This window comes from Orcinus orca, chromosome 20 (assembly GCF_937001465.1).
Source record: "Orcinus orca chromosome 20, mOrcOrc1.1, whole genome shotgun sequence".
Taxonomy (NCBI): Eukaryota; Metazoa; Chordata; class Mammalia; order Artiodactyla; family Delphinidae; genus Orcinus; species Orcinus orca.
In genome coordinates, this window is record NC_064578.1 from 56,530,641 (window position 1) to 56,556,737 (window position 26,097).

General features: G+C 40.5%; 1 protein-coding gene and 1 pseudogene across 4 annotated transcripts in view; one reads left to right on the forward strand and one right to left on the reverse strand.

The window, feature by feature from the left end:
* Positions 1 to 10,553: 10,553 nt before the first annotated feature.
* LOC101288707 (zinc finger protein 582) overlaps positions 10,554 to 26,097 on the forward strand; it is a 55,691-nt gene continuing 40,147 nt past the window's right edge. The window contains exons 1-5 of one of the 4 annotated variants that reach the window (XM_049703252.1): positions 10,579 to 10,686; positions 12,212 to 12,300; positions 13,914 to 14,040; positions 14,292 to 14,387; positions 22,564 to 25,488. In XM_049703252.1, the coding sequence (XP_049559209.1) occupies positions 12,292 to 12,300; positions 13,914 to 14,040; positions 14,292 to 14,387; positions 22,564 to 23,885 (1,554 nt within the window). In that variant the 5' untranslated portion in view covers positions 10,579 to 10,686; positions 12,212 to 12,291 and the 3' untranslated portion in view covers positions 23,886 to 25,488. Of the gene's footprint in view, positions 10,911 to 12,211; positions 12,301 to 13,913; positions 14,041 to 14,291; positions 14,388 to 22,563; positions 25,489 to 26,097 lie in introns of those variants that run through there. The other 3 variants (XM_033411996.2, XM_049703253.1, XM_033411995.2) reach the window with 3 other exon arrangements.
* Positions 21,085 to 22,571, reverse strand: LOC105748724 (solute carrier family 25 member 36-like; annotated as a pseudogene).

The following is a 26,097-nucleotide window of genomic DNA, read 5'->3' on the forward strand; positions in this document are numbered from 1 at the left end:
GGGGACACGGGTTCGTGCCCCGGTCCGGGAAGATCCCACATGCCGTGGAGCGGCTGCGCCCGTGAGCCATGGCCGCTGAGACTGCACGTCCGGAGCCTGTTGCTCCGCAACGGGAGAGGCCACAACAGTGAGAGGCCCGCGTACCGCAAAAAAAAAAAAAAAAAAAAAATTCAGTTCTGACAAGGACTTGTATCCAGAATATGTAAAGAATACTTAACAAGTAACTAATAAAAATACAATTAACACAATTTAAAAATGGGCAAAGGATTTGAATAGACATTTTTCCAAAGAAGATAAACAAAAGGTCCAAAAGCACATAAAAAGATGCTCAGCATCATCAGTCCTTGGGGAAATGCAAATCAAAACCAAAATGACTTACCACTTCACACCTATTAAGATGGCTAGAATCAAAAAGTCAGATAACAAGTGCTGGTGAGGATGTGGAGAAACTGAACCCCTCATACATTGTTAATGGGAATTTAAAATGAAGCTGCTGCCTTGGAAAAACATTCCAGAAGTTCCTTAAAAAGATAAAGATATAGAGTTACTATATGAACCAGCAATTTCAGTCCTAGGTGTATACCTAAGAAAAATGAAAACATACATGCATGCAAAAACTAGTACACAAATTGTTCATAGCAGCACTATTCATAATAGCCAGAGTGGAAACAACCCAAATGCCCATATTATTCAGCCATCGAAAGTAATAAAAGTAATGAAGTACTGATACACACACTACATGGATGAACCTTGAACATCACACTATGTGAAAGAAGCCAGTCACAAAAGACTACATATTGTATGAGTCTATTTATCTGAAATATCCAGAATAGGCAAATTTCAGAAAGTAATCAGTGGTTGCTTTGGAATGATGGAGGAGATGAAGAATGAGCACTAATAGATAGAGGGTTTCTTTTTTGTGGTGATGAAAATGTTTTAAATTTAATTGTGATAGTAACATAACCCTGTGAATATACTGAAATACCATTGAATTGTATACTTTGAATAGGTGAACTTCATGGTATGTGAATTATATTTTCAATAAAATTGTTAAAATAAGTTCAGCATACAGTGAGGGTTTACTTCTGGTTTCTCTATTCTGTTCCATTGACCTATGTGTGTATTGATTACTGTAGCAATACAGTTAAGCACTGATATTGGGTTGAGTTCTCCCACTATTCTTTGTCAATATTGTTTAGCTATTTTAGAGCCTGTGCCTTTCCATGTAAGTTTTAGGAAAAGTTTATCTTATATCTACAAAAAAAAACCCCTTTCTTTTCTTTCTTTCTTTCTGCTTGGTTTGGGTTTATTTTTGCCCTTCTAGTTTCTTGATGTAGGAACTTGGAATATTAATTAAGACCTTTCCTTATTTCTAATGTAAGCATTTAGTGCTCTAAATTTCCCTCTTAGCGCTGCTTTAAATACATCTTACATGTTTTGTTAGGTTGTTGAAAAGAAAACCTACATTCCTGTGTGTCTCCTTTCTTCTCACAAAGAACACTTCACTACACTTCTGACAACAGATGTGTGAGGGTGCCCCCCCCACACACACCAAGCAATTCTGCAACACCAGCTGGGTGTCCTAGAAACTTAATTTAATTCTGACACTATCTACCTGGAGATAGCATCAAATCCCAGAGATTAAGAGTTCAGTCCCATGAGACTGCCAATCACAAACCCCAGTTGTCACCTGTGTTTCTGACCAATCAGCTATAAATTGGAGGTTCCATGACTCTCCTCCTCAAGTTTGATTAATTTCCTACAGTGGCTCACAGAACTCAGGAAAACAGTTTACTTACCGTTTACCCATTTATTATAAAAGGGTATGATAAAGGGTACAGATGAACATCCAGATGAAGGTGAACATCCAGATGAAGGAGGCTCATTGGGTAGGTGGTAAGGGCCAGCTTCCTGGTTCACAGACGGCCATCTTCTCAGTAACCTCACATGATGGAAGGGGTGGGGGAGCTTTAGGGGCCTCCTTTTGAAGGGCACAAATCGCATTCATGAGGGTTCCACCCTCATTACCTAATCACCTCCCAAAGGCCCCACCTCCAAATACCGTAACATTGAGGACTGGCTTTCAACTTATGAATTTGGGAAGGGGTGGGGGGGCATTCAATCTATAGGACTGAGCAAATAAAATCTACTTACTAGGAAAAAACAAAACCACTATTTATCTAAAAGGTAGACTCAGTAGGCTTTGGCATCTGATTGGATGAAGGGAGGGTAATGAGGTAAGAGTCAAGGGTACCACCTAAGTTTCTTGTATAAGTGGACAGAGGTGCCAGGTGGTTTAGTTGCACAACTCCATAAGTCTGCTTAAACACAAACACAGTCCTCTGAAATAAGGTCATGTAATCATAGACTGAATAGACTTATATGTGAAGATAACAACAGAAGCTATAAAGACAATAGCCAAAGATGAAAAGAGATCTAGGTAAAATACTTGACAATTTGAGGGAAATTAAAGACCTTCTCAAATAATTAGAGGACTCAAATTTGTATTACCTATAAAACTTTCTTTACAAATAAATATATATTTAAAATATTAAAATACTGAAACTATGTTTGAATTTTCTACCAGCGAGAGAGATGCAATCTGAGAACCATATATAGTGTTGTCAGTAATAACAGTAAAACACAGGGTTAATTCTGAATAACTGCTATTAATGAAAAAGAAAAACACAACAAAAGTATACAAACCAAAAACCCCACAGAGTTTCATTTCCTTCTTCATAGAGATTGTACGTCAGAAAAGTTATGGGAGGCGTCCATGGTCATGGTCATACAGGGAGGGAGTAGCTAAGATAGGGTTAGAATCAACTCTGTTGTTTCTTCCATTCCTTATTCCATAAACATTCCCTGCAAGACATGGCCTCCCCACAGCTGATTTCATTCATGTGATAATGGCAGGTCCCATCATGGAGAGAAAGAATATAGCAAAACCACGAATGTAGCTGAGGGTTTATAGAAGAGGAGAGCTAGAGTTACTATGTATGTATTTTGGCACAAGAGAGTGTACAGGGTAATCTCTTGGGAAGTGGTTGACAAGGCAGCTGTGGATCTGATAGAATGGAGAGGCATCAAGACATTCATGTACTCTTGTGTGAACAAAAAAGGAACAAAGAGTATCACTCATCATCCAGTTATACAAGGGTTAAGTCTCAACCCATTGCAGTCACCCACCAACAGTGCACCCCGAGGAGAAATGAGGATGAAAAACCAGTATGAGACACTCAGTGCTTTGGCAAAACAGGCCCTTACGACAGTTAAGATGCATATCTCAGGAAGCATTTCAATGACCCCAGACTCTTGCATCTTCCCATACATAGAAAAGCACTGAAATCATTTATGTGAGATATCTGTTCTTTGTGATTAGCAGTAATCTTTTACCAGGATGTATGCTTGGTTGCATGTATATCCTAGCCCCTCAAAATCATACATATACCGGGGCTCCTCCTCTACACCTCTTGGGAGCTCTGAGTTCACTCAGAGCTACTGAGTGTCTCTCGGGCTATCCAGTTAAGACTGAATAAAACTTAAACTCACAACTCTCATGTTGTACATTTTTAGGTCAACACTTGAAAGAAACTGTGGTAGTCAGCCTCCCAAATGGCCCTCAATGATACTTGCCTCCTAGTACTCATACCCTTGTGTAGTCTCTGCCCATACTGACTCAGTCAGAACTGGTCTACGTGACCAACAAAGTATGGTGGTGTATGACTTCTGATGAAATAAAAATTCACGTTTTATGGCAAGCCAAGAAAAATTTAAAAACAAAATTTTTCTTTGCCCTTTTGGGCTTCCTCCCTCCCCTTTATTGTGAATTGTGCATCTGCATTAACCAGACCTCCTTAGGAGATAACCTTCCTTCTTATCTCATAAAGGGTCACAACTCCTTAGGAGAGAGCCTTCCTTCTCAATCTTATAAGGGGCATGATGACCCATGACTGATGACTTGCTTTGTACGTGTAGATCTGGATTGTGTACGCAGTCAATGTCATCTGATATAATGACACGTATAATACATATAACCTTTTGTCTCAAAAAAATTACAGAACTCTGCTTTGACCTCTAACGGGTGGAACAGTCCTCAGAGCTTTCTGAAAGAGTGTCTCCCCAATTATAATCCTCAGGTTGGCTTGAATAAAATTTTCCATTGCTTTCTTAGATCAACCATTAATTTTTTCATCAACACTTGGTCATAAAAGTCATTGCAGCTCCTGAATCACTCATTCTAGGGGTGATTTGCCACCATGTCATAAAGACACTTAGTGCTATGGAGAGACCCACATGGAGTAGAACTGGGGCCTCTTTTTGACAAGGGATTGAACCTGAATCCTTGGCAGTGAAAGTGTGGAGTCCTAACCACTGGACTGCCAGGCAATTCCCGGAACTAGGGCCTTTTGCCCAAAACCAGCACCAACTTACCAGCCACATGAGTGAGACACCTGGAAGCAGATATTCTGGTCCCAGTTCAGCCTTTAGTTGACTGAAGCCCTAAATGACATCTTGATTACAGCCAGCTAAGCTGCTCCCAAATTCCTGACTCACAGACACTGTGGAGATTATAAATGTTGACTGTTGTTTAAGCCATTAAGTTCTGGGGTAATTTGCTATACAACAATAGGTAACTAATACAGAAATCAAATAAATTAAAACTATGAAAGACCACATCAGAGAATAAAAAATAAATCCAAATGACCCAAAATATAACAGGAGTATGAAAATTAAGAAAAAGAGATGAAGAACTATAAGAAAAATTTTAGTCATCCTCTTAAAATAACCATGTAATATTTACATTAATCGTTGATAATTAGTCATGAAGAAAACATTAATAAATCTTCAAAGTACAGATTTTACAGATAGTATTTGATTCATCACACTTTACAGCATAACAAATTCCAAACAGATGGAAATAAATGCATTGTAAATATTCCCATAAAGTTCTACAGAAAAACAAAGATAGACATTTATAATTTAGGAGTAGGAAAACAACTTTTGAGCAAAATAACAGGTAGAAAGGGAAAAACTGATACGCCTCAGTATGTAACAGAATACAAAATAGCTACCCGATAAAAATATTTCTCAATTTAAGATTTCAGTCCAGATATCTCCCCTGAAGTCATGGTCAATATTTCTACTTATATACCTAACAGACATTTCAAACTATCACATTCCAAACCAAACGCCCAATCTTACCTCCACAGAGGTTAAGACTCTGGTCTGTTATACTGGCCAGCCACAAACAACCTGTCCCCACTTTGGTGCCTGGGGCTCCTCACCTTCAGCCTTGTTATGGCTTTGTGGTTCCATTCAAATTTGTTCCCAGTTGGGTCATCCAGCTGCCTGACACTCACAGCCTCAGGAATCCCAGCTGACCTACCCTACAGCCCTGACCAGAAACCTATCCTTTGTGGCTATTTCTTGGAATAACCAGCACAAGCCTGAATGGCCCAGTGACTTTCTCTTCTGGGCACCTTCACACTCTGTCTCCCTCAGGTCCCAGCCCAGAGTCCAGAGCTCCAGTCTCTTTGGTTCTGTTTCCAAGAGGCCTCATGGCTTCTGTGACATCATGAAGCAAATGCCTTCTGTCTCTGAAGATGCTTTCTCCAAGGTTCCACCACACTGGCTCACTCATCACTCAGAAGGCAGAGGCAGCATCTCCTCCACCCACAGGTACTAAGGTCTGGTTTGGTGGAAATACCAAGTCCTCCACTTCACCAGCTCTGTGTCCTTTAGCAAGTCATTTAACCTTTGTCCATCTCCATTTACTTCATAGTCAAAATGAGGAAAATAGTATCTGTTTTACACTGTCAGTATATGTGAAGCACAAAGCGCAGCTTTTAGAATGATTAGTTTGGGATTGTTGGAATCAGACAGCTTTTCAAAGGCCAAGGAGTCTTTCAAAGAGGTGAGAAGAAAACAACTTTTCTCGAAGAACAGAAGGGACAGGAACCTGAGAATAGGGTAGAGTTTAGATGTCGCAGCGCATCTGTTCTTCCATCCTTCCTTTCCTCAACCCCTCCCAAACATGCTTACGCCAAGGCCACAACTAGAGTGAGGTGAGTGAAGCACTCCTTCAAGCACAACGTTTAATGGGGCACCAAAAAAACCCCCCAGAAATCAAAAAACGTGATAGATCAATGAAATATTTTTTAAAATAAAGATCAATGTAAAAAGTTCGGGCTTCCCTGGTGGCGCAGTGGTTGAGAGTCCGCCTGCCGATGCAGGGGACACGGGTTCGTGCCCCGGTCCGGGAAGATCCCACATGCCGCGGAGCGGCTGTGCCCGTGAGCCATGGCCACTGAGCCTGAGCGTCCGGAGCCTGTGCTCCAAAACGGGAGAGGCCACAACAGTGAGAGGCCCGCGTACCACAAAAAATAAATAAATAAATAAATAAATAAATAAATAAAAGTTCATGATAGGGACTTCCCTGTTGGCGCAGTGGTTAAGAATCCGCCTGCCAATGCAGGGGACACGGGTTTAAGCCCTGGTCCGGGAGGATCCCACATGCGGAGAAGCAACTAAGCCCGTGCGCCACAACTACTGAGCCTGCACTCTAGAGCCCACGAGCCACAACTACTGAGCCCACGTGCTGCAACTACTGAAGCCCGCACGCCTAGAGCCCATGCTCCGCAACAAGAGAAGCCCGCGCACCATGACGAAGAGTAGCCCCGCTCTCTGAAACTAGAGAAAGCCCGCGCGCAGCAACAAAGACACAACTCAGCCAAAAATAAATAAATAAATAAAATGTGGGGGCGGGGAGGAAAAGACCCATTGGTGGTCTCAATTAAAAAAAAAGTTGATGATAAACAAAACATCAACATCTTAGAGACAAGATCTGGTTACTATATTAAATCAAGAAGTGACTGAGCACAGCAAGTTTGAATTTCACACCTCGAGAACCTACAGTCCAGAAGACAGTTGCAAATTCAAATCATTTGATTAACTGTGATCACGCTAAAGTATTTTTGTTTTTGTAGCAAGTCATCTGTGGGGAGATAATTTGAGACTACAAAAATATCCTGTTCATCATCAATCTTTAGCAACAGATTTATAATCAATGAGATTTCTGCCTGAATCAATTACTACCATGATGGTTGAAAGATATTTTCTAACTCTATCATTCCTTCTACATTTACTAGTTGGAATTCTGTAAGTTCTTTCTCATCTCATTAATTCATCATTTATTTTAATATGGACATATGAAATATTTTGATTAATACTGCTACTCTAATTATATTGATGCTTCAATTGTCCTGGTTTTGCCCACAGAAGCCCCCTTCAAGCTGAATCCTGAAGAATATACGTCAAAGAGCTTTGACAAACATAGATCCATGCAATCATCACCTCAATAAAGATATGAGAGGTTTCCATCATCCCCCAAATTCCCCTTCTATTCCTTTTCTGACTTTCCCTGGACCCCAGACCAAAGCAACCACTGATCTACTTTCTGTCCCTACAGTTTTGCATGTTCTAGAATTTCACTTTAAATAGATCTATGTGCAGCTTAGCTTTCAGCCAAAAACTCAGGGAGACTCATGCATATTTCTGGAGCTCTTTGTCAGAGTATCTCCCTCCTTCCTCTTCCTTGCTCTTCCACGTTCTGCTCGGCAAATTCCAGTTACTTCAGTTTCCCCAAGTTCTGTTGTCTCACTTTAGTAAATCTGTTGCACTGTGCTTGCGTTCCTCCTTCCTGCATTGTCTGGAATATGCCTCCAGGGAGAAAGCCATTGCAGCTGTAGGAACTCATTTACTCTTCCCTCTCTTGGGGATCAAAGTCTTGCACTACCAGTTGTCCAATATCTGAAAAAACTTGTTTCCTACATGTTACCTAGTTTAGTACTATCACACCATCACAGTTGTGAGCAGGGAATCCTCTGTGATGTTTTTTGAGCATCTCCCTACTTTTTGGCACAAGAAGATATTCCATACTCCTCTTGTACTTTCCCTGCCATCGTCCTGGAATCAGACATTACCCCAAGAAGCTTTGGTTCCTTTTATTAGAGAATTGTATTTAAAGACCAAGATCTGCTTATTGCTACTGAGGCATCATTGCTTCCAGGCCCATTCACCAAATAGAAACGTAGAAAATACATAAGTACATAAATACTTTTTTTTAAAGTAATAGTAAGACTAGTTAATTTAAATAAACTTTATTTTAGAAGTTTTTGATTTACAGAAAAACTTCAAAGACAGTACAGAAGATTCCCACATACTCTGCACCCAGTTTCCCCAATGATTAATCTGTTTTATGTTTAACAATGAGCCAACATTGATACATTATTATTAACTAAAGTCCACACTTTATTTTTTCTTAGTTTTTATCTAATGTCCGTTTTCTGTTCCAGGATCTTATTCAGGATACATTATTTTTAGTGTAGTTGTGTCCCCTTAGGCTTCTTTTATTTGTGATGGTTTCTAAGACTTTCCTCATTTTCAATGACCTTCACAGTTTTGAGGAGTTTGAGTCAGATATTTTGTCTAATGTCCCTGAACTGGCATTTGTCTGATGTTCTCTCATCAAACTGGGGTTATGCGTTTTGGGGAGGAAGACCATAGAGGTAAACTGTCCACATCTTAGCAAAAGTAAATGATATCAGCATGCCCTCACTATGGGTGTTAACACTGATCTGGGTGAGGTATACAGACACACTTTTAATCATGAGTTCACACCAACCCAACATCACAGGGTTCTTCCTTACCTTCCATTATCCTTTTTTATATCTCTCTTTTCCCACAGTAAAACACTGGCTCCCAAAAAATCTATATATTTATTCATTTGCTCAGTCCTATGATGCACACAAAACAGTTTCAAAATCACTACACCAAAGCTATTAGGAAAAACAATCTACTAAGTTGAGTTCAGAGATTGCTTGCATTTTCTGGCTTTTTGTCTTTATATATTAGGAATATCAGCTCCTTATCTGAGATTTATAAATTTGTAAAGATTTTGCCATCTGTCTTTTGCCTTTGTTCGTGGTGTATTTTGCCTTACATAAGTGCTTTAATTTTATGTTTTAAGTGCAGCAGTCTTTTATTAAGTCTGGATTTTTAAGTCGAAATTAGAAAGTCTTTCCACACATCCAGGTGATAGTAGAATTCACCTCTGTACATGTCTGCTATTTGCATGGTTTAGTTTAGAACTCTGATCAATTTGGAGTTTATTCTTTTGCATGATGTGAGGTATGTATAAAATTGTATAGTAATTGTATAATAATTATACAATAATAATTATATTTTACAAATATTATAATTATTATAATAGTTGTATAAAATACAATTCTATCTTTTTCCAACTGACTATCCAATTATTCCACAAGGTTATTTATTAAAAAGTTCATTTTTATCCCAATGATTTGCCACCTTTACTACAGAGTAGATTTCCCTCTGTATTTGATATTTCTGGACTTTCTAGTCTCTTCCACCTGACAATTCATGAGCCAATACCACACAGCAGGTATAATTATAGAAGTTTTTAGAATGCTTTAATATCTGATCAGGTTAGCATACACCATAGCTTTCTTTTCTCAGAGTATTCTTAGCTATTTTTGTATGTTTATTTTTTCATTTGAACTTTAGCATCAACTTGTCTATTTCCAATGAAGAAACAGTACTGGTATTCTTACTGGGTTTAAATTACATTTCTAAATTAATTTAGAGAAAAAGACATCCTCCAGATAGGCAGCAACATGGATGTGCACAAATCTCAAAAAAGTGTTTCAAGAAGTGAGACACAAGAGTACATATTCGAAGAGAAATCAAGAGGCAAGGTCTCTGGACTGTGGGCCTGGGTCAAGGACAAATGTACCACCTTGGATAGGGATGCTTTCCTCATTCACAGACCAGGTATAACAGGGCCTGACCGGCGACCAGGACATTGGACTTCCGACCATACTGAAACACGCTGTCCCGGGATGGGTGAAGTTCAGAGCTTCTCATGCTTTCACAAACCAAAGTTGTAGCACTAGAGGTCTTAGCCGAAAAATGTCATCTCATGACAGGAAACTCCTTGACAACTCCTTTAAAACATTTTTGCTGATTCTGCATTCTCCTTCATAATCTACAAGTATTTCGACATAATGTTTTAAAATTAGTTACCAAATGAACTCTCGGGTTTTTTCCTCTCTCTAAATCTTTCAATAAAATGGCTGTTCCACGGCAAAGGTGATTTAACAATAGACGAGAAAAATTCTGTCATATACCACTTTTACACAGCCACACGTAAACGTGTACCTGGCGTTTAACGGTCCCAGTCACACACTGAACGACCGGGTGAGAACCGAACACGGCGCGCCCAGTCACAGTCACACACACTCAACTGCAATCAGCGAGACAGTCACACGCAGACAACGGGCCCAACAGACCGACCCTCACCCTGCGACTCAGGGAACACAACACGCTCTGCCGTAACCCCGACAGCCTCCGACGCACACAAGCACCCCGCCCACCCGAAGCATCGCGAGACGCGGCCTTGCGGTTTGGTTCCAGCCTTTAGGCCTGGAGACTACGTTTCCCAGAAGAGACTGCGGCGCTGGCCCAATCGCGACACATCAGCCGAGGGGCTTTGTGCGTCTGCGCTGTCTTCCGGCTCCCGAGTCCGCCGGTACAGAGGGGGAAGCGCACCTGGGGCTGCGCGGGGCGCGACCACGGGGGCAACTGGACCCGAGGAGGCGGCAGGTGAGGGGCATCGGAGCTTGCCAAGCGCTCCGGAGTCCACGCAGGACTGAGCGCCGCGGCCGGGCGGGTCGCGGGCCTGGGAAGAACACGAACGTCTCCCTTCATCGTCGGTCTGCGGCTTTCCCGGCTCTGGACTACACTTCCCATCGTCCCCCGCGGCGCGCGCCCTGCTTGCGCCGCCTGTCGGCGTCAGGGCTCATAGCCCGGGTCCATAGACCCCTTAGGTGGGTGTGTCTGTTGGGGGAGTCCCCACCTCCAGAAAATACTTACGGATGTTTTGCATTTATTCTTTCGGGTGCTTTTTAAAAGATCTGGGGCGAAGTCTTGTTTCATGAGATTGTCAACGAGTTGCAAGACCCCAGAAGATTTGGAACCACTAGTTTAGAAGGAGCAACTTGGAGACAATTTAGAGGATCTTGTTGAAAATTTGTCCAACCGTGGGGAAGTGGTTGAATAAATCACTAGCCACCGCTGTAATAGACTATTTATAAATAATACAAATAATGCTTAAAAAAAAGTGGTCATAAGGAAAAAGTCTTACTACATGATATTAAGGAACACTTATCATTATTTCATTTACACATTACATTACTTAGAATTAAATATTTGTAACATGCCAGGCACTGTCCTAAGCTCTTTTATAAAATACTGCGGTTTTACTGATGAACTCAGGAAGTGGTTAAATGGCATCATTGTTAACACTTGGTTGTTTTCCATTCCAGTTTTGGGTGTTTTTTTTTGGGGGGGGGGTTAGCCTGTGTGTCAGTAGGTGGGTGGGTTTGACTTCTTTTGCTGAATGTTCTCTTGTTGTACAAAGGGTCCAGTTGTGAATATATTTGTCAGTTGATGTTGTTCCACATGATTTTTGATAGTTGCTTGGCATCCATCATATGGCTGTGCCAAAAATGATTCAACTGCTTGCCTACTTGTGAACTGTTAGGTACTAATCTTTGGTTCTGTTTTTTCAGCAAATGTTGTGCACACAGTTTTGCTCACTGTTGTATCTCTGTGCAGGGACACGTTTATGTGATGATAATGGAGTACAGGGCTTGCTCCATCTAATTTGCCCACTGCAAACATTTGTTGACTCAGGCAGGGTCCACAAAATTGTGTCTGCCAGGCCTTATGTATGGCTGTAAGGTTCTTTGTGAGTTAGGAAGTTAGGGTAAGAGCCAGGGAGACTTCCAAAGGTGTTACATTGTGGGAATGAGAGAGTTAAATGCTTTGGTTCTGGGAATGTTTCATTGTGGGCTGGGCTGATGCAGATCAGGCAGGCTTTGCTCCCTGGCCTAAGGATGGCCTTCCTTGTCCTTGGGACACCATCCTTAGTCACTGGACCAGGTCTGAGCATCCCCACCTCAGATTTGCATCAGTAACAGGGTGGAGCTGGGTAAAGGCCACAGTTTGTCCCAGCTCCCTCTAATTTGGGGGGATGGGGAGTAAAGGAGGTGGGCATTTGTCACCGTGGCATTCTGGGAGCTGTGAAGCAAGCCTAGCCTCTCATGTTTGCTCTTTCCTCCCTCAGCTCTGCCATCTCAGGACTCTGCCCTTCCCTAAGAGAGAAACCAGGAGGAGGACCCATCAACCCATGAAATTTTGACAGTCATGTCCCTTGTGAGTTTTAAAATCATATAAGTATTTTCTTTCCTTATCCTGAAGCTTCCCACCTGGGTTCCATCCAAGACTCTGGTTCTCAGAGGTTCCCATTTTAGGGAATAAAAAGACCAGGCAGGGCTTCCCTGGTGGCGCAGTGGTTAAGAATCCACCTGCCAATTCAGGGGAACGGGTTCGAGCCCTGGTCTCCGGAAAGATCCCACATGCCGCGGAGCAGCTAAGCCCGTGCGCCACAACTACTGATCCTGCACTCTAGAGCCCGCTAGCCACAATTACTGAGCCCATGTGCCACAACTACTGAAGCCCACGTACCTAGAGCCTGTGCTCCTCAACCAGAGAAGCCACTGCAATGAGAAGCCCTCGTACCACAATGAAGAGTAGCCCCCACTTGCCACAACTAGAGAAAGCCCGCACGCAGCAATGAAGACCCAACACAGCCAAAAATTTAACAAAAATAAAACTTAAAAAAAAAAGACCAGGCAGCTAGTACCCTCTCCCATAGCCCCATCCACTCTGATCAGTGCCCACACGGATTCATTCTATATAGCATTCCACATCTTCTGTTGGCTTGGTATTTTGCTGGGAGGCCAGAGGGAGAAGAAATCCATTTCCTTACACAAAATGAGAGCATCCCTTATAGGAACTAAGGTTTGATGAAATGGTGATGGCTACTGATGAGGGATTGCACATAAAAACGCAGGGAAGCTGGTATTGGTTGGTCTCAATTTCAGTGTGGGGGGTGACATCTCCTGTATTGACAACTGGGTGTGTAACTGAAGTTTAGCTGGGAATCTAGGAGAGATTAAGATGCCAGAATTAAGGTCCAGTTTGGAGTTGAACAGAGCACTGGAATCTTGGTTATTCTCCATCAGCTTCTTGAGTTTAAAAGCAAGCAAAGTGCAGAGCTGAGGACTGAAAGATAGATAGATGGATAGATGTTCAGAATCTGGGTAGTCATAGTTTTGGAACAGCCTTAAGAGATCTGACCTTGGAGACCTCTGCATCCAAAGGAAGAGAATGGTTGAGTCAGTTATTTCACTTGATAGAAAACTGTACAGCTAATAATCTTCATTGAAGATTTTTCTCATAGGAAAAATGTTTGTGATACGCTTTCACATAATCATGAGCCTACATCTTGAAGCAATTCTTGACTTAAATGAAAGTTCTGTTTTCTAAGATAGAAAATATTTTTTAATAAAATATTTTGGGGAAAGTCTACCAAAAATTGTTGGGTTTTGTTGTTGTTACTCCATAAAAGTACAAATGATAGGTTTCACATTGAGAATTTATCATATATCAAGGACAGAGTAGGTAGTGTGCTTGATTATATTGTCACAACTGAGAAACTCCACTTGGCTGGATTTTAATTTTCATCCCAGAACTGAGTACAAGAGCTTTGGTTTGTAGTAAAAAGGGAAGTTCAAGAATATTTGAACATCTCTTTTACCTGTGCTCATCTTTTCCTGTCACTTGTTCACATCTAAGGCCTCCAGCCCCAGCCTTCTTTTTCACCAGAACACCCCGTTCTTGCAGAGACCTCCTCCATCTCCTCTCACCCCAGTGAAAAACATTTCCCTGAAATACACATATAACATACCTGCCTGTTGTTCCAGGGTTCAGACTTGTTCAGGGATGTGGCCGTAGTCTTCTCCCAAGAAGAATGGGAACAGCTGGCGCCTGCTCAGAGGGATTTGTACAGAGATGTGATGTTGGAGATCTATAGCAACCTGGTCTCACTGGGTAAGGCGATGTGGTCAGTTTGGAGGTTACCCCTGGGCACATCTCTTCCTTCTTACCAATTTTGGGGTGTCTTTTGATTGGTTAAAGGGTAGCTCTATGGCCTGAAGCTACATCTTCCTCAGCCTTCAGGTGACTCACATATTCCCCTGGCCCGTCCTGCAACTGCCTCTCCTGCTCGATAACCAGGCCCTAGGTCTGAATTCTGGGGGCCCGCACCGTAACTGCATGGCATGTTTTCTTCTCACATCCAGGTTTTGCCATTTCCAAACCTGATGTGATCTCCTTCCTGGAACAAGGCAGAGAGCCCTGGATGGTGGAGAAAGTAGCGACAGGAGGCCAGTGCCCAGGTGAGTGAGGCATGTGTGGGGAGAGAGAACCCACTGCAGATAACTGTCTAGCTGGCTGGTGAGGAGGTAGTCCTTTTGAGTTAGAAAATTTTCCTTCCAAGTTGCCAAACTCAGAGGTCTGGTCTCAGTCATCATCTTCCTTTGCTTATCATCAGCATTTGACAAAAGTGGTTGTTCCTTCCTTCCTGAAACATTTATGTATATCTGGGTCATCACTACCTCTTGTTCTCACCTACCTCATTAACCATCCTCAACTTCCTTTGTTGGATCTTCTCATTTTCTGTAAAAGCTGGAGCACCCCAGGGCTCAGACTTGGGCCTCTTCTGTTTATTTCCATTCCCCAGGACCTTCTCCATGACCATGCTATACGTACCACTCACACCTGTGCTGTCTAATGTGGAGCCACTGGCCACATGTGGCCATCGAAATTTAAATTCATTACAATTAAATACTTTTGGGGTGGGGGGCATGGCGCGTGGCTTGTGGGATCTTAGTTCCTGGACCAGGGATCAAACCTGAGCCCCTGGCAGTGAAAGTATGGAGTCCTAAGTACTGGACCGCCAGGGAATTCCCTACAATTAAATACACTTTAAAATTCAGTACCTCAGTTGCACTTGCCACATTTCAAATGTTCCGTAGCAATTTTGTGGCTTGTGGCTACAGTATTGGACAATGCAGATACAGAATATTTCCATCACTGGAGAAAGTTCTTTTGGACAACACAAATTATTACCTTCACGTTCAGCTTCTCCCTTAAAACTCCAGATACCTATATCCTACAGCCTTCTTATCAACTCCACTTGGATGTTCACCAGACACTTTGAGCTTAAGTCCAAAAGGGAGTCCTTGATCCTTCCTAACAAATATACTCTTCCCCCTTTCTTCTGCACTTCAGTAACAGGGGACTCTATTCTAATTGCTCAAGTCAAAAACTGCTGAAGCACCCTTGACTTTTCTGTCTCACACATGTATTCAGTCTGTCAGGAAATCCTGTTCACTCTGCCTTGAAATATATCCAGAATTTAACCACTTCTTACCAACAAACAACACTGCTACCACCCACGTCCCCAGCGCCACTTGGACTACTGCAGTAGCCTCCTCCCCGTGCCTCTGCCTGCACTGTTGTCCACTACAGTGCATTCTCCACACAGCAGCCGGACCGTCTCAAAACTTCAGTGAAGGTGTATCACATTTCTGCTCAAAACCTGCCCACAGGGCTTCCCTGGTGGCACAGTGGTTGAGAGTCCGCCTGCTGATGCAGGGGACACGGGTTCGTGCCCCGGTCTGGGAAGATCCCACATGCCGCGGAGCGGCTGGGCCCATGAGCCGTGGCTGCTGAGCCTGCACGTCCGGAGCCTGTGCTCCGCAACAGGAGAGGCCACAACAGTAATAAGCCCGCGTACCACAAAAACAAAACAAAACAAAAAAAACCTGCCCACAACTTCCCATCACTCAAGAGGAAACCTAAAACCCATACCATGACCTAGAAGGCTCTGTGTCTGTACTGTAGCCATCAGCCACACATGCTGTTTAAATTTTAACTAAAATGAAACATAGAATTCCATTTCACAGTCGCCCTAGCCACAGTGCCAATGCTGAGTAGCCATGTGTAGCTAGTAGCTGCCGTACTGGAATAGAATAGAATATTTTCAGTATCACAGAAACTTGTGTTGGACTAAGTTGCTCTAGAAAATCTGCCCTGCAGCCTCCACTCTGATTTGATCTCCTACCACCCTCCATGCTGCTGACTCGGTTATAGCCACACAAGCCTCTTTGCTGTTACATTAATATAGAGGTTGGCAAATGTCTTGTTTAAAGGTCCAGACAGTTAAGTGTTTCAGGCTTTGCTGGCTCTGTGGTCTCTGTCGCAAGTACTCAGCTCTGCCATGGGAGCACGAAAGCAGACAATACAAGTATATGCATCCTGGCTTTGAAACATCAAGCGTATTCCTGTTTCGAGGCTTCTTCCCTTGCTGTCCCTTCTGCCTGGGGTGCTCCTGTTCTGGATGGGGGATTTCTGAACCTCAGTGGTACTGACATTTTGAGTGGGATAATTCTTTGTTGGGGCCAGTGTGGAGGGGGTGTCATTCTATGCATTGCAGGATGTTTAGCAGCTTTCCTGGCCTCCCTTTACTTGTGAAGCCAAAAATGTCTCCAGACATTGCCAAGTGTCCCCTGGGGGGGCAAAATCTTCCCGAATTAGACCCAAAGTTACAGTGTGACACGAGACCAAAATCATGTCCATAAACAGTTTCTGCAGCATTCAAGAGAATTTCAAATGGGAAGCTAAGAACTAAGTGTTACTGATGTGGTAGATTCATCCACGTTGAAGTGGTAGTTGGCCCGTTGGAGTGAGTGAGATCAGGGGTGGAGTGAACATGGGGAGAGAAGCTGTGTGCTTCCGTGTAACCTAACATATTCGTGGTTCCGAGAATTAGGACATGGGCATCTCTGGGAGGCCATTATTCTGCCTACCACACCTGAAATGTCACAGAACAGATTTTTTTGCTTTTGTCGTTTGAGTTTTGACAGCATGTGTTTGTTTGAGGTGCTCAATTTGTTTACTCCTTAGATATGTGGGTTTGTGTCATATTTAAAGAGAACTTCACCCTCTGAGGTTTTGAGTCTCCTGTGATATTTTTCTAGCTTATTTATGATGAAATTTATGATCCATATGGAATTTTTCCCAGTGTAAGATGTGATTTCATGTTATTTTCCAGATTATTATCCACTTATTGAAACAGCATTTATCTCTTCACCACTAATGTATAAAGCCACCTTTGTTGTCTGCTTTATCACCTCTGTATTTGGATCTATTTTTGGACTTTCTGTTCTAGCTCATTAATCTCTCTAACCATGTGTCTATACCATTATGGTTTTAATTTATTAAGAGTTTAAATGTTTTAAATATCTGGTACAATTAGTACCTCTTCATTCTTATTTTTCAGAGTTTTCCTGGCTAGTCTCATTTACTTTTCTATCCAAACCCTAGAATCAGAATATTTGCTTTCAAAAAAAAAAAAAACAATCATGCAATTTTTATTACTGCGATCACTGTAAATTTGTAGATTAATTTAGGAGAAAACTGATTTTATTATGCGGAGTCTTCTATTGAAGAACATGACAGGTTTTTCCTTTCATTTATATCCATCCCTGATTAAGGTTTTAACATTTTCTTCATATAGATCTTATATGTGTCTTATTACATTTATTCCTAGGTAGTTTATATTTATTGCTGTTATGGGCATAATCTATAATATAGACTAATATGGCATTCATCCATTTTATACTCCAACTGATTATTTTTTTATATGTGACAGAAGCCATTCACATCTTCAGATGAATTTTGTAGCTAACCCAACTTACTGAATTTTCTCATTGTTTATGACAGTTTTTTATGTAACTCTCTTGAGTTTTCCAAGTATTCAATTATACCATCTGCAAATGGTGATAATGTTTTTACATTTTTATACCTTGCAGGTTGTTTTCTCTTGCCTGATTAGGATGCTGATTATGTAGTACCCGCAGAACACTGTTAAGAGGGGTTTTACGTACTAATCTTGTTCTTGACCTTAATAGGAATATTTTTAGTGTCTTTCATTAAGCATAATATCAGCCATAGGAATGAGATAGGGGTATTTTCTTAGGTTAAAGAAGATCCACCTTTTCATATTTTATTAAGTGTTTTTTTCTTTCCATCTATAAAATCTGCATTATATGAATAGGTTTCCTAATACTGAACTCCTGATACTGAATCTAACATTCAAGTGTTGCATTTCTTGAGCCAGTTGTGGTCATTTATAGTTTTTATGGAAAATGTTTTAAAATTTTTTTAACTTATGGTAAAATATACATAACAAAATTCACCTTATTAAAGTGTATATATAGTTCATTGGCATTTAGTACATTCACCATTATCTAGTTTCAGAATATTTTTATCACCCTGTGATATTGTGATTTATAATAAGAAATATATATTTGTTCTTCATCCCTGTTTTTTGGCACACAAGTCTTAAAACCCTTGGAATCTCCAGAGTCATATGTGTCTTCTTATATGCTAATTAGATGACTGGTGGCTGGGGTCTCCTGGATAGCTTCAGGATGGGGGCTGGTTGAGAGGGGAACCAATTATGTGATTAAAGGGTTGGAACTGTCAGCTCCACCCCCAACCCCAGGAAAGGGGGTGCTGGAGGTTGAGTTAATCACTGATGGCCAATGATTTGATCAATCATGCCTACGTAGTGAGGTTTCCATAAAAGTCCCTGAAGTATGGGGTTCAGAGAGCTTCCAGTTTGCCGAACACATGGAGGTGCTGGGAGGGTGGTGTGCCCAGAGGTGGTATGGAAGCTCCAAAGCCTTTCCCCACATCTTGCCTGATGCATCTCTTCTGTCTGGCTAGTCGTAAGTTACATCCTTTGTAATAAACTGGTAATATAGTAAGTAAACTGTTTTCCTAAATTCTGCAAGCCATTCTAGCAAATGATTAAAACCCATGGAGGGGGTTGTGGGAACTTCCATTTATGGGGGGTGGGGCGCTGGTAGGGGCAGTCTTGTGAGACTGAGCCCTTAATCTGTGAGATCTGCAGCAAGATAGTGTCAGAATTGAATTTGTAGGTTGCCCAATCAGTATCTACCAGAGAAATGGAGGGCTGCTTGGTGTAAGTGAAAAACCCACACACATTTGGTGACCAGAAGTGTCAGAAGTGAGTGGAGAGTAGAATGGTGTTGAGAAGTGTGTTTTTCCTAGACATACCCCAGAAGGAAACACATACCCATTAAGCAGTCATTCCTCATTCCTCCTCCCCCCCAGTGCTTGGCAACCACTAATCTGCTTTCTGTCTCTATGGATTTGCTTATTGTGGATATTTTGCATAAATCATACAATACGTGGCATTTTGTGTCTGGTTTCTTTCACTTAACGTGATGTCCTTAAGGGTGACCCATAATGTAGCATGTGACAGGATTTCATTCCATTTTAAGGCTGTATGTATATGTATAATTTTTTAATCCATTCATCTGTCAATGGACATTTGGGTTGCTTCTACATCTTGGCTATTGTGAATAAAGTTGCAGTGAACATGGGTGTGCAGGTATCTCTTTCAGATTCCGCTTTCAATTCTTTTGGATATATACCCCAAAGTAGAATTTCTGGATCACATGGTAATTCTGTGTTTAAATTTTTAAAGAGCCACTATACTATTTTCCATAGTGACGGCACCATTCTCCATTCCCACCAACAGTGCACGAGGGCTCCAATTTCTCCACACCCTATCAACACTTTTTTTTTTTTTTTTAATAGTGGCCATCCTAATGGCTGTGAGGCAGTATCTCATTATAGTTTTGATTTGGCATTTCTCAAATGATAAGTGATGTTGAGCATCTTTTCGTACGCCTGTTGGCCATCTATATGTCTTCTTTGGAGAAATGTCTATTCAAGTCCTTTGCCCATTTTAAAATCAGGTTATTTGTGTTTTTTGTTGAGTTTTAGGAGTTCTTTATATTGTCTATTAACCTCTTACCAGTAATATGGTTTGCAGATATTTTCTTCCATTCTGTAGGTTGCCTTTACACTGTGTTGATTTTTTTCCTTTGATGCACAGAAGTTTTTAAGTTTGATATAGTCCCATTTGTCTATTTTTGCTTTTGGTGCCTGTGCCTTTGTTACCATATCCAAGAAACCATTGCCAGATACAGTGTCATGAAGCTTTTCCCCTATGTTTTCTTCTAGTTTATAGTTTTAAGTCTTAGGTTTAGGTCTTTAATCCATTTTGAGTTATTTTTTTAAATGTGGTATAAAGTAAGGGTCCTGCTTCTTTCTTTTGCATGTGAATATCCAATTTTCTCAGCCCCATTTGTTGAAGAGCCTGTCCTTTCCTCATTGTGTGGTCTTGGCATCCTTGTTGAAGATCATTTGACAATATGTATATGGGTTTACTTATGCGCTCTCTATTCTGTTCCACTGGTCTTTATGTTTTCCTTTATGCCAGTACCACACTGTTTTGATTACTGTAGCTCTTTAATATGCTTTGAAATCAGGAAGTGAGAGAGGCCTCCAACTTTGTTCTTCCTTTTCAAGATTGTTTTGGCCATTTGGGATCCTTTGAGTTTCCGTATGAGGAAACCAAAACATTTTAATGCTAAGTCTATATATAAGATTTTAAGACATTATTTCATTTGTTGTTAAAAACAGTAACTACTAATGCTAAATAATCAGCTTCTAAAAAACTGCAGCAGATCCTATCAGGAAAATATAAAAATAATACAGAGGACCTCATTATTATTGTTGCTATTTTGCAACTTTACATGAAGTAGAACAGAAGCCAGAAATTAGAAAATTAGTACTATCTTTGTATAGTTATAGCATAATATATGATTAGAGATGGCTTAATCCAGATGAGTGCAAAGTCCTCATGGAATAAACACTGTACTCTGACCACCATAAATCAGCAAAACTCAACTGTGTCTGATGTCTGTGACAGAAAATATGGCATTTTGGAGAGAGGAGTGCTTTTAATGGCATGTCCTTAGAGGCAGCAGTTTTTTTCACATTGCCAAAAAGACCAAGTAATGTGTTATCACTTTAGTTCTTAAAACCAGATTTCCATTAGGGCATAGTTACATTCCCAAACTAATTTTCTTCTGTCCACCAGGCTGGCTTTAAATATTCCATGGTCCACTGCAATCTTTTGGTCCCTTCTTTATAGGATGGCAGCCAGATGTTGCTAACCATTGAGTAGAAGGACCACCAGTTCATAGGTAGCCATTATAATGGATGTGTTTAGAATCTGTCTTAGCACAGTTGTTAGAGCACAATAAAGAGACCCGTAAAGAGAGCTTCCCTCTTCAACAACCAAACATGGTGTCTGAAAAAATACCTCTACTTTTTGCTCTTTTCACTCTTTTTGTTCTTACAACTTCACGTGGTGCAAATTTTTGAGGCGACAGCAGCATCATTCCCAGAAAACTGATACTTCTTTCACAGACTTTTCATCATCTTGCATTGTCAAAGTAATCTTTTATTCCAGTACTTTTTGCTTAATAATTTCACAAAAAAAACCAATAGTGGTCTCTGATATGCTACCACAGGAAGCAGACGTGCCCCTATAAAGTCCCCTTTGGCCTTCTGTCTGTAACTTGTGAATACATTCAAAAGCACCCATTCACTTTTCCCCATAGTTCCTTGCATGAAGCTGAAACCAATTCTTTATTAACCAAATGGGACTGATTTCTGTGACTGCAGTAAAACGGGCCACTGTACGGAAATCATGTACCAGGTAGAATCAAGATCAAATACACCATTCAGCCTTTCCTTGCAGTTTGAATAACCAGCAAAGAATATTGCTCTGGAAGAGGTCACCCCTATTAAATTTGGGCCTAATCTTCTAAACAAGGAACAAGGCCCTTCTTTTTCCAAGGACACTTTTAGGCAGTGGAAAAGTCCAGGAGAGACTGGTCCAGCTGACATTAGCTCTAGCCACGGTGTTCAGCTAAACGTCAGAGACAGAAAGCATTACAGCAGAAGGCCACAGCTGTGTTATTACACCTTCCAGTGGACATGTGAAAATAGCCCTCCTATAACACCACATCCCCTGTCAAGCAGATGCACCGTCATGTTCTTCTGGCCAGAGAAGTATCCAGTCACCCCTCTCCATCATTTTTAAAAATCTACTTTATTGAGGTATAATTTATATTAAATTAAATGCGTGCATCTTAAGTACAATATTTTAATGGCTACTGACAAATGTATACACTTACATGACCACCGCCACAGACAAGATAGAGAACATATTTATCACCCTGAAAAGTTCCCTATGCTCTTTCCCACACAGTTGCTCATACCCCCCCAGCCCCTGGCAACAAATGATTTGCTTTCTGTTACTCATATGTGTCTTTTCTGGGGTTTCATAGAAACATTCATTTTTTAAAGCCATGGTTCAGTGGTGATTCTGACCCACACTAACATTTTAGAACTACTCTTATAATCTCTCTGATTACCTCATTCATCTTTATTTATGGTATTTCCTCTTTCTGTGTTCTACTCCATTTTCTAATTTCTTAGTCACATTCAAGAGCTTACAGATATCATCCTGAGTCTGAACTTTCCAGTTTTTACTATAGAAGTTACTTTTTCTGGAAAAGGAAAAAACAAATACATACTTGTTTTGTTCTTTTTCAGTATTGGAGTCCAGGTATGATACTAAGGTATTATCTCCAAAGCAGCACAGTTATGAAGTACAGTCACCCCGGTGGCAGATAATGGAAAGCCTTACAAGTTATGGTTTTGAGTGCTCAAGTTTCCAAGATGATTGGGAATGCAGAAGTCAGTTTGACAGGCAAGAGGGAAATCCAGATGGACATTTGAGTCAAATGATAATCGATAATGAAGAAATGTCCACTTTTGACCAACAAGCATCTCTTACTTTTTATCAGAAAATTCATATTGGAGAAAAACCCTATGGATATAATGAATGTAGAAAAGACTTCTGGCAAGAGGACTTCCTTATTAATCATCAAGGGATTCATACTAATGAGAAACCCTACAAATGTAAGGAATGTGGGAAAGCCTTTAAATATGGCTCACGACTAATTCAACATGAGAATATTCATTCTGGCAAGAAACCGTATGAATGTAAGGAATGTGGAAAGGCCTTCAATTCTGGTTCAAATTTCATACAACATCAGCGAGTTCATACTGGTGAGAAACCTTACGAATGTAAGGATTGTGCAAAGGCCTTTAGTCGAAGCTCACAGTTGATTGAACATCAACGAATTCATACTGGTGAGAAACCCTATCAGTGTAAGGAATGTGGCAAGGCCTTCAATCGGATCTCACATCTTAAAGTACATTATAGAATTCATACTGGTGAAAAACCCTATGCATGCAAGGAATGTGGGAAGACCTTTAGTCATCGTTCTCAGTTGATTCAACATCACACTATTCACACTGGCAAGAAACTCTATGAATGTAAAGAATGTGGGAAGGCCTTTAATCAAGGCTCAACTCTTATTCGACATCAGAGAATTCATACTGGTGAAAAACCCTATGAATGTAAGGCATGTGGGAAGGCCTTTAGGGTGAACTCACAACTTAAGCAACATCAGAGAATTCACACAGGAGAGAAACCTTACCAATGTAAGGTATGTGGTAGGGCTTTCAAACGGGTCTCACATCTTACTGTACATTATAGAATTCATACGGGTGAGAAACCATATGAATGTAAGGAATGTGGGAAAGCCTTCAGCCATTGCTCACAACTGATTCAACATCAGGTAATTCATACTGAGGAAAAGCCCTATGAATATAAGGAATGTGGGAGGACTTTAAATCATGACTCAACTACCATTCAACATCAGAGAATGCATAATAGAGAAACACAAGTGAATTTAATAAATGTAGAAAAACCTTCCATCAGCACTTATCCCTTATTAATCATCAGAGAATTTATGTTAGCAAGCAACCATATGAATGGAAATAATGGGAAGAGTCCATTAGCTTAGGCTAATCACAACTTACTCTTTTTATCTTGGAGAAAGACATGAAGAATGTAATGCAAGTGAGAATTCCTTTATTCAGAGTTGTCCTTTATCCTGAGTAATAAAATTCATATTGGAGAAAAATTATACGGATGCAAATTTTTTAGACCATGATTGTCAAAGACGAAAAGGTTGGAAAAAATTTTGTCTCTAACACACACCAGAATCACACTTTCTCACCACAGTGTAATAATTTTAACAATAGACAAGTGTGAATTTTATTGGAAATTAAAAAGAAAATAGAACAGCCGAATTACTCTTGGGTTAACAAGAAACTAAGGAATGCAGTTACCATCAGTGGTAATGAACAGAATGACAATGAGAGTTTTTACATGTCAAGAAATGTGTGATGTGGCTGAAGTTACTCAGAGGAAATTTTATGGCCTTTAAGTATATGCAAAACATGAAAACCTGAAAGATAGTACTCAAATATACTAAATGTACTATTTAAGAAGCCAGAAAAGAGAATACCAAACACCCTGATGATGAATAAATGAACAGAAAACAAAAACAGAAAATGATGAAATAGAAAGTGGTTATCCTACAATAATCTCATTTTTTCTTTCTGATCCAAGAGTAAACTAAATTTAGGAGATTGTTTCTTAGTTTCCAGGTTGTTGTAGATTATCTTTTATATCCCAGACAGAAGGGGTTGGTTGCCTACCTAGCAGCCATACCCAATTCCCATTCCTATTGGCAGCATCTGTGTCTTGTCTTAGAAGCTGCAGATGTCACATGCTAATTTTCAGCCCACTTTGCAGCTCAAGATGGCCCAGATGTTCCAGTGTATGGCCAGTATGTTCTAGGGATCTACAGGGCCTTCTGGGAAAGATCTTCCTCATTCAGAAGAGACAGATACATTAGGAAGACTCCCTCCTCTTTCATTTCTTGCTTTTAAACATTTTCCTCTGAGAACTTGATGCCTGGAGCTGCTGCAGTCATCTGGGAACCAAGAGCAGAAAAGAAAGGACCTCAAAGAAGCTGACCCAGCACCCTAACACTGAGCTATGAGGCCAATTTGGAACTGTCTCTTAGATGCCTTGTTATCTAAGAAAAATAAACCTTTATTGCTGAAGTTACTTTTAGTTGGACATTTTGTAAACTTGAGCTGAAAACATCCTAAGTGATGTAACTTCAAATTTTATTTTATTATGATTGGTAAATGTGGCCTGAAAGTATCTACTTTTTTGTATTTAGCATTTTTCTTTGTGGCTAAGTACAGGATTGATTTTTGTATATGTTCCATAACATTGAAAAATAATGTATATTCTTTTTTGGATACTAGATTCTATTTAAGCAGTAGATTATAATGATAAAATTCTCCACATTCTTATATAATTTGGTATACTGGATCAGAATTTCCTAAAATTGAATTTTTTAACCACAATCTTGAATATCCAGAGATTTTTTACTTTATGTTGTTTGACCTATAAAGACATATAACTTAACCCCTATTTAAGAATCATACTTTTATCACTAAACAGTATCCTACTCTGCTAAGTGTAGGGGTCAACAAACCAAATCTGGCCTGCTGCCTGTTTTATAAATAAAGTTTTATTGGAACACAGTCATGTTCATTTATTTACATATTGTCTACAACAGTAGAGCTGAGTGGTTGCAACAAGGACTATGGCCACAATGCCTATTTATTTCCTATTTGGCCCTCTAGATAAGAAGTTTGCCAACCTTGGCCTAGTATAATCCTTTTGGTATTTTATTTCCATACTGTGTAACACTAATAATAATGATTTATCCTTGTTTACTTGGTATGTTTTTGCCCATCCATTTATTTTCAACCTCTGTCATTTTAGTTATTTCTTATAAAAAAACATATAGCTAATTTTTTAATAATTCAAAATACAAATTTCTTTTTCTGTAGGGAAATTCACTTTTTTTTTTTTTCGGTACGCGGGCCTCTCACTGTTGTAGCCTCTCCCATTGCGGAGCACAGGCTCTGGACGCGCAGGCTCAGCGGCCATGGCTCACGGGCCCAGCCGCTCCGCGGCATGCGGGATCTTCCCAGACCAGGGCGCGAACCTGTGTCCCCTGCGTCGGCAGGCAGACTCTCAACCACTGTGCCACCAGGGAAGCCCCACATTTTTATTTAGTGTAATAACTCCACCTTATTCCTTTCATTTTACTTTGTACTATTTATGTTTTCTTGGTCTTTTCCTTT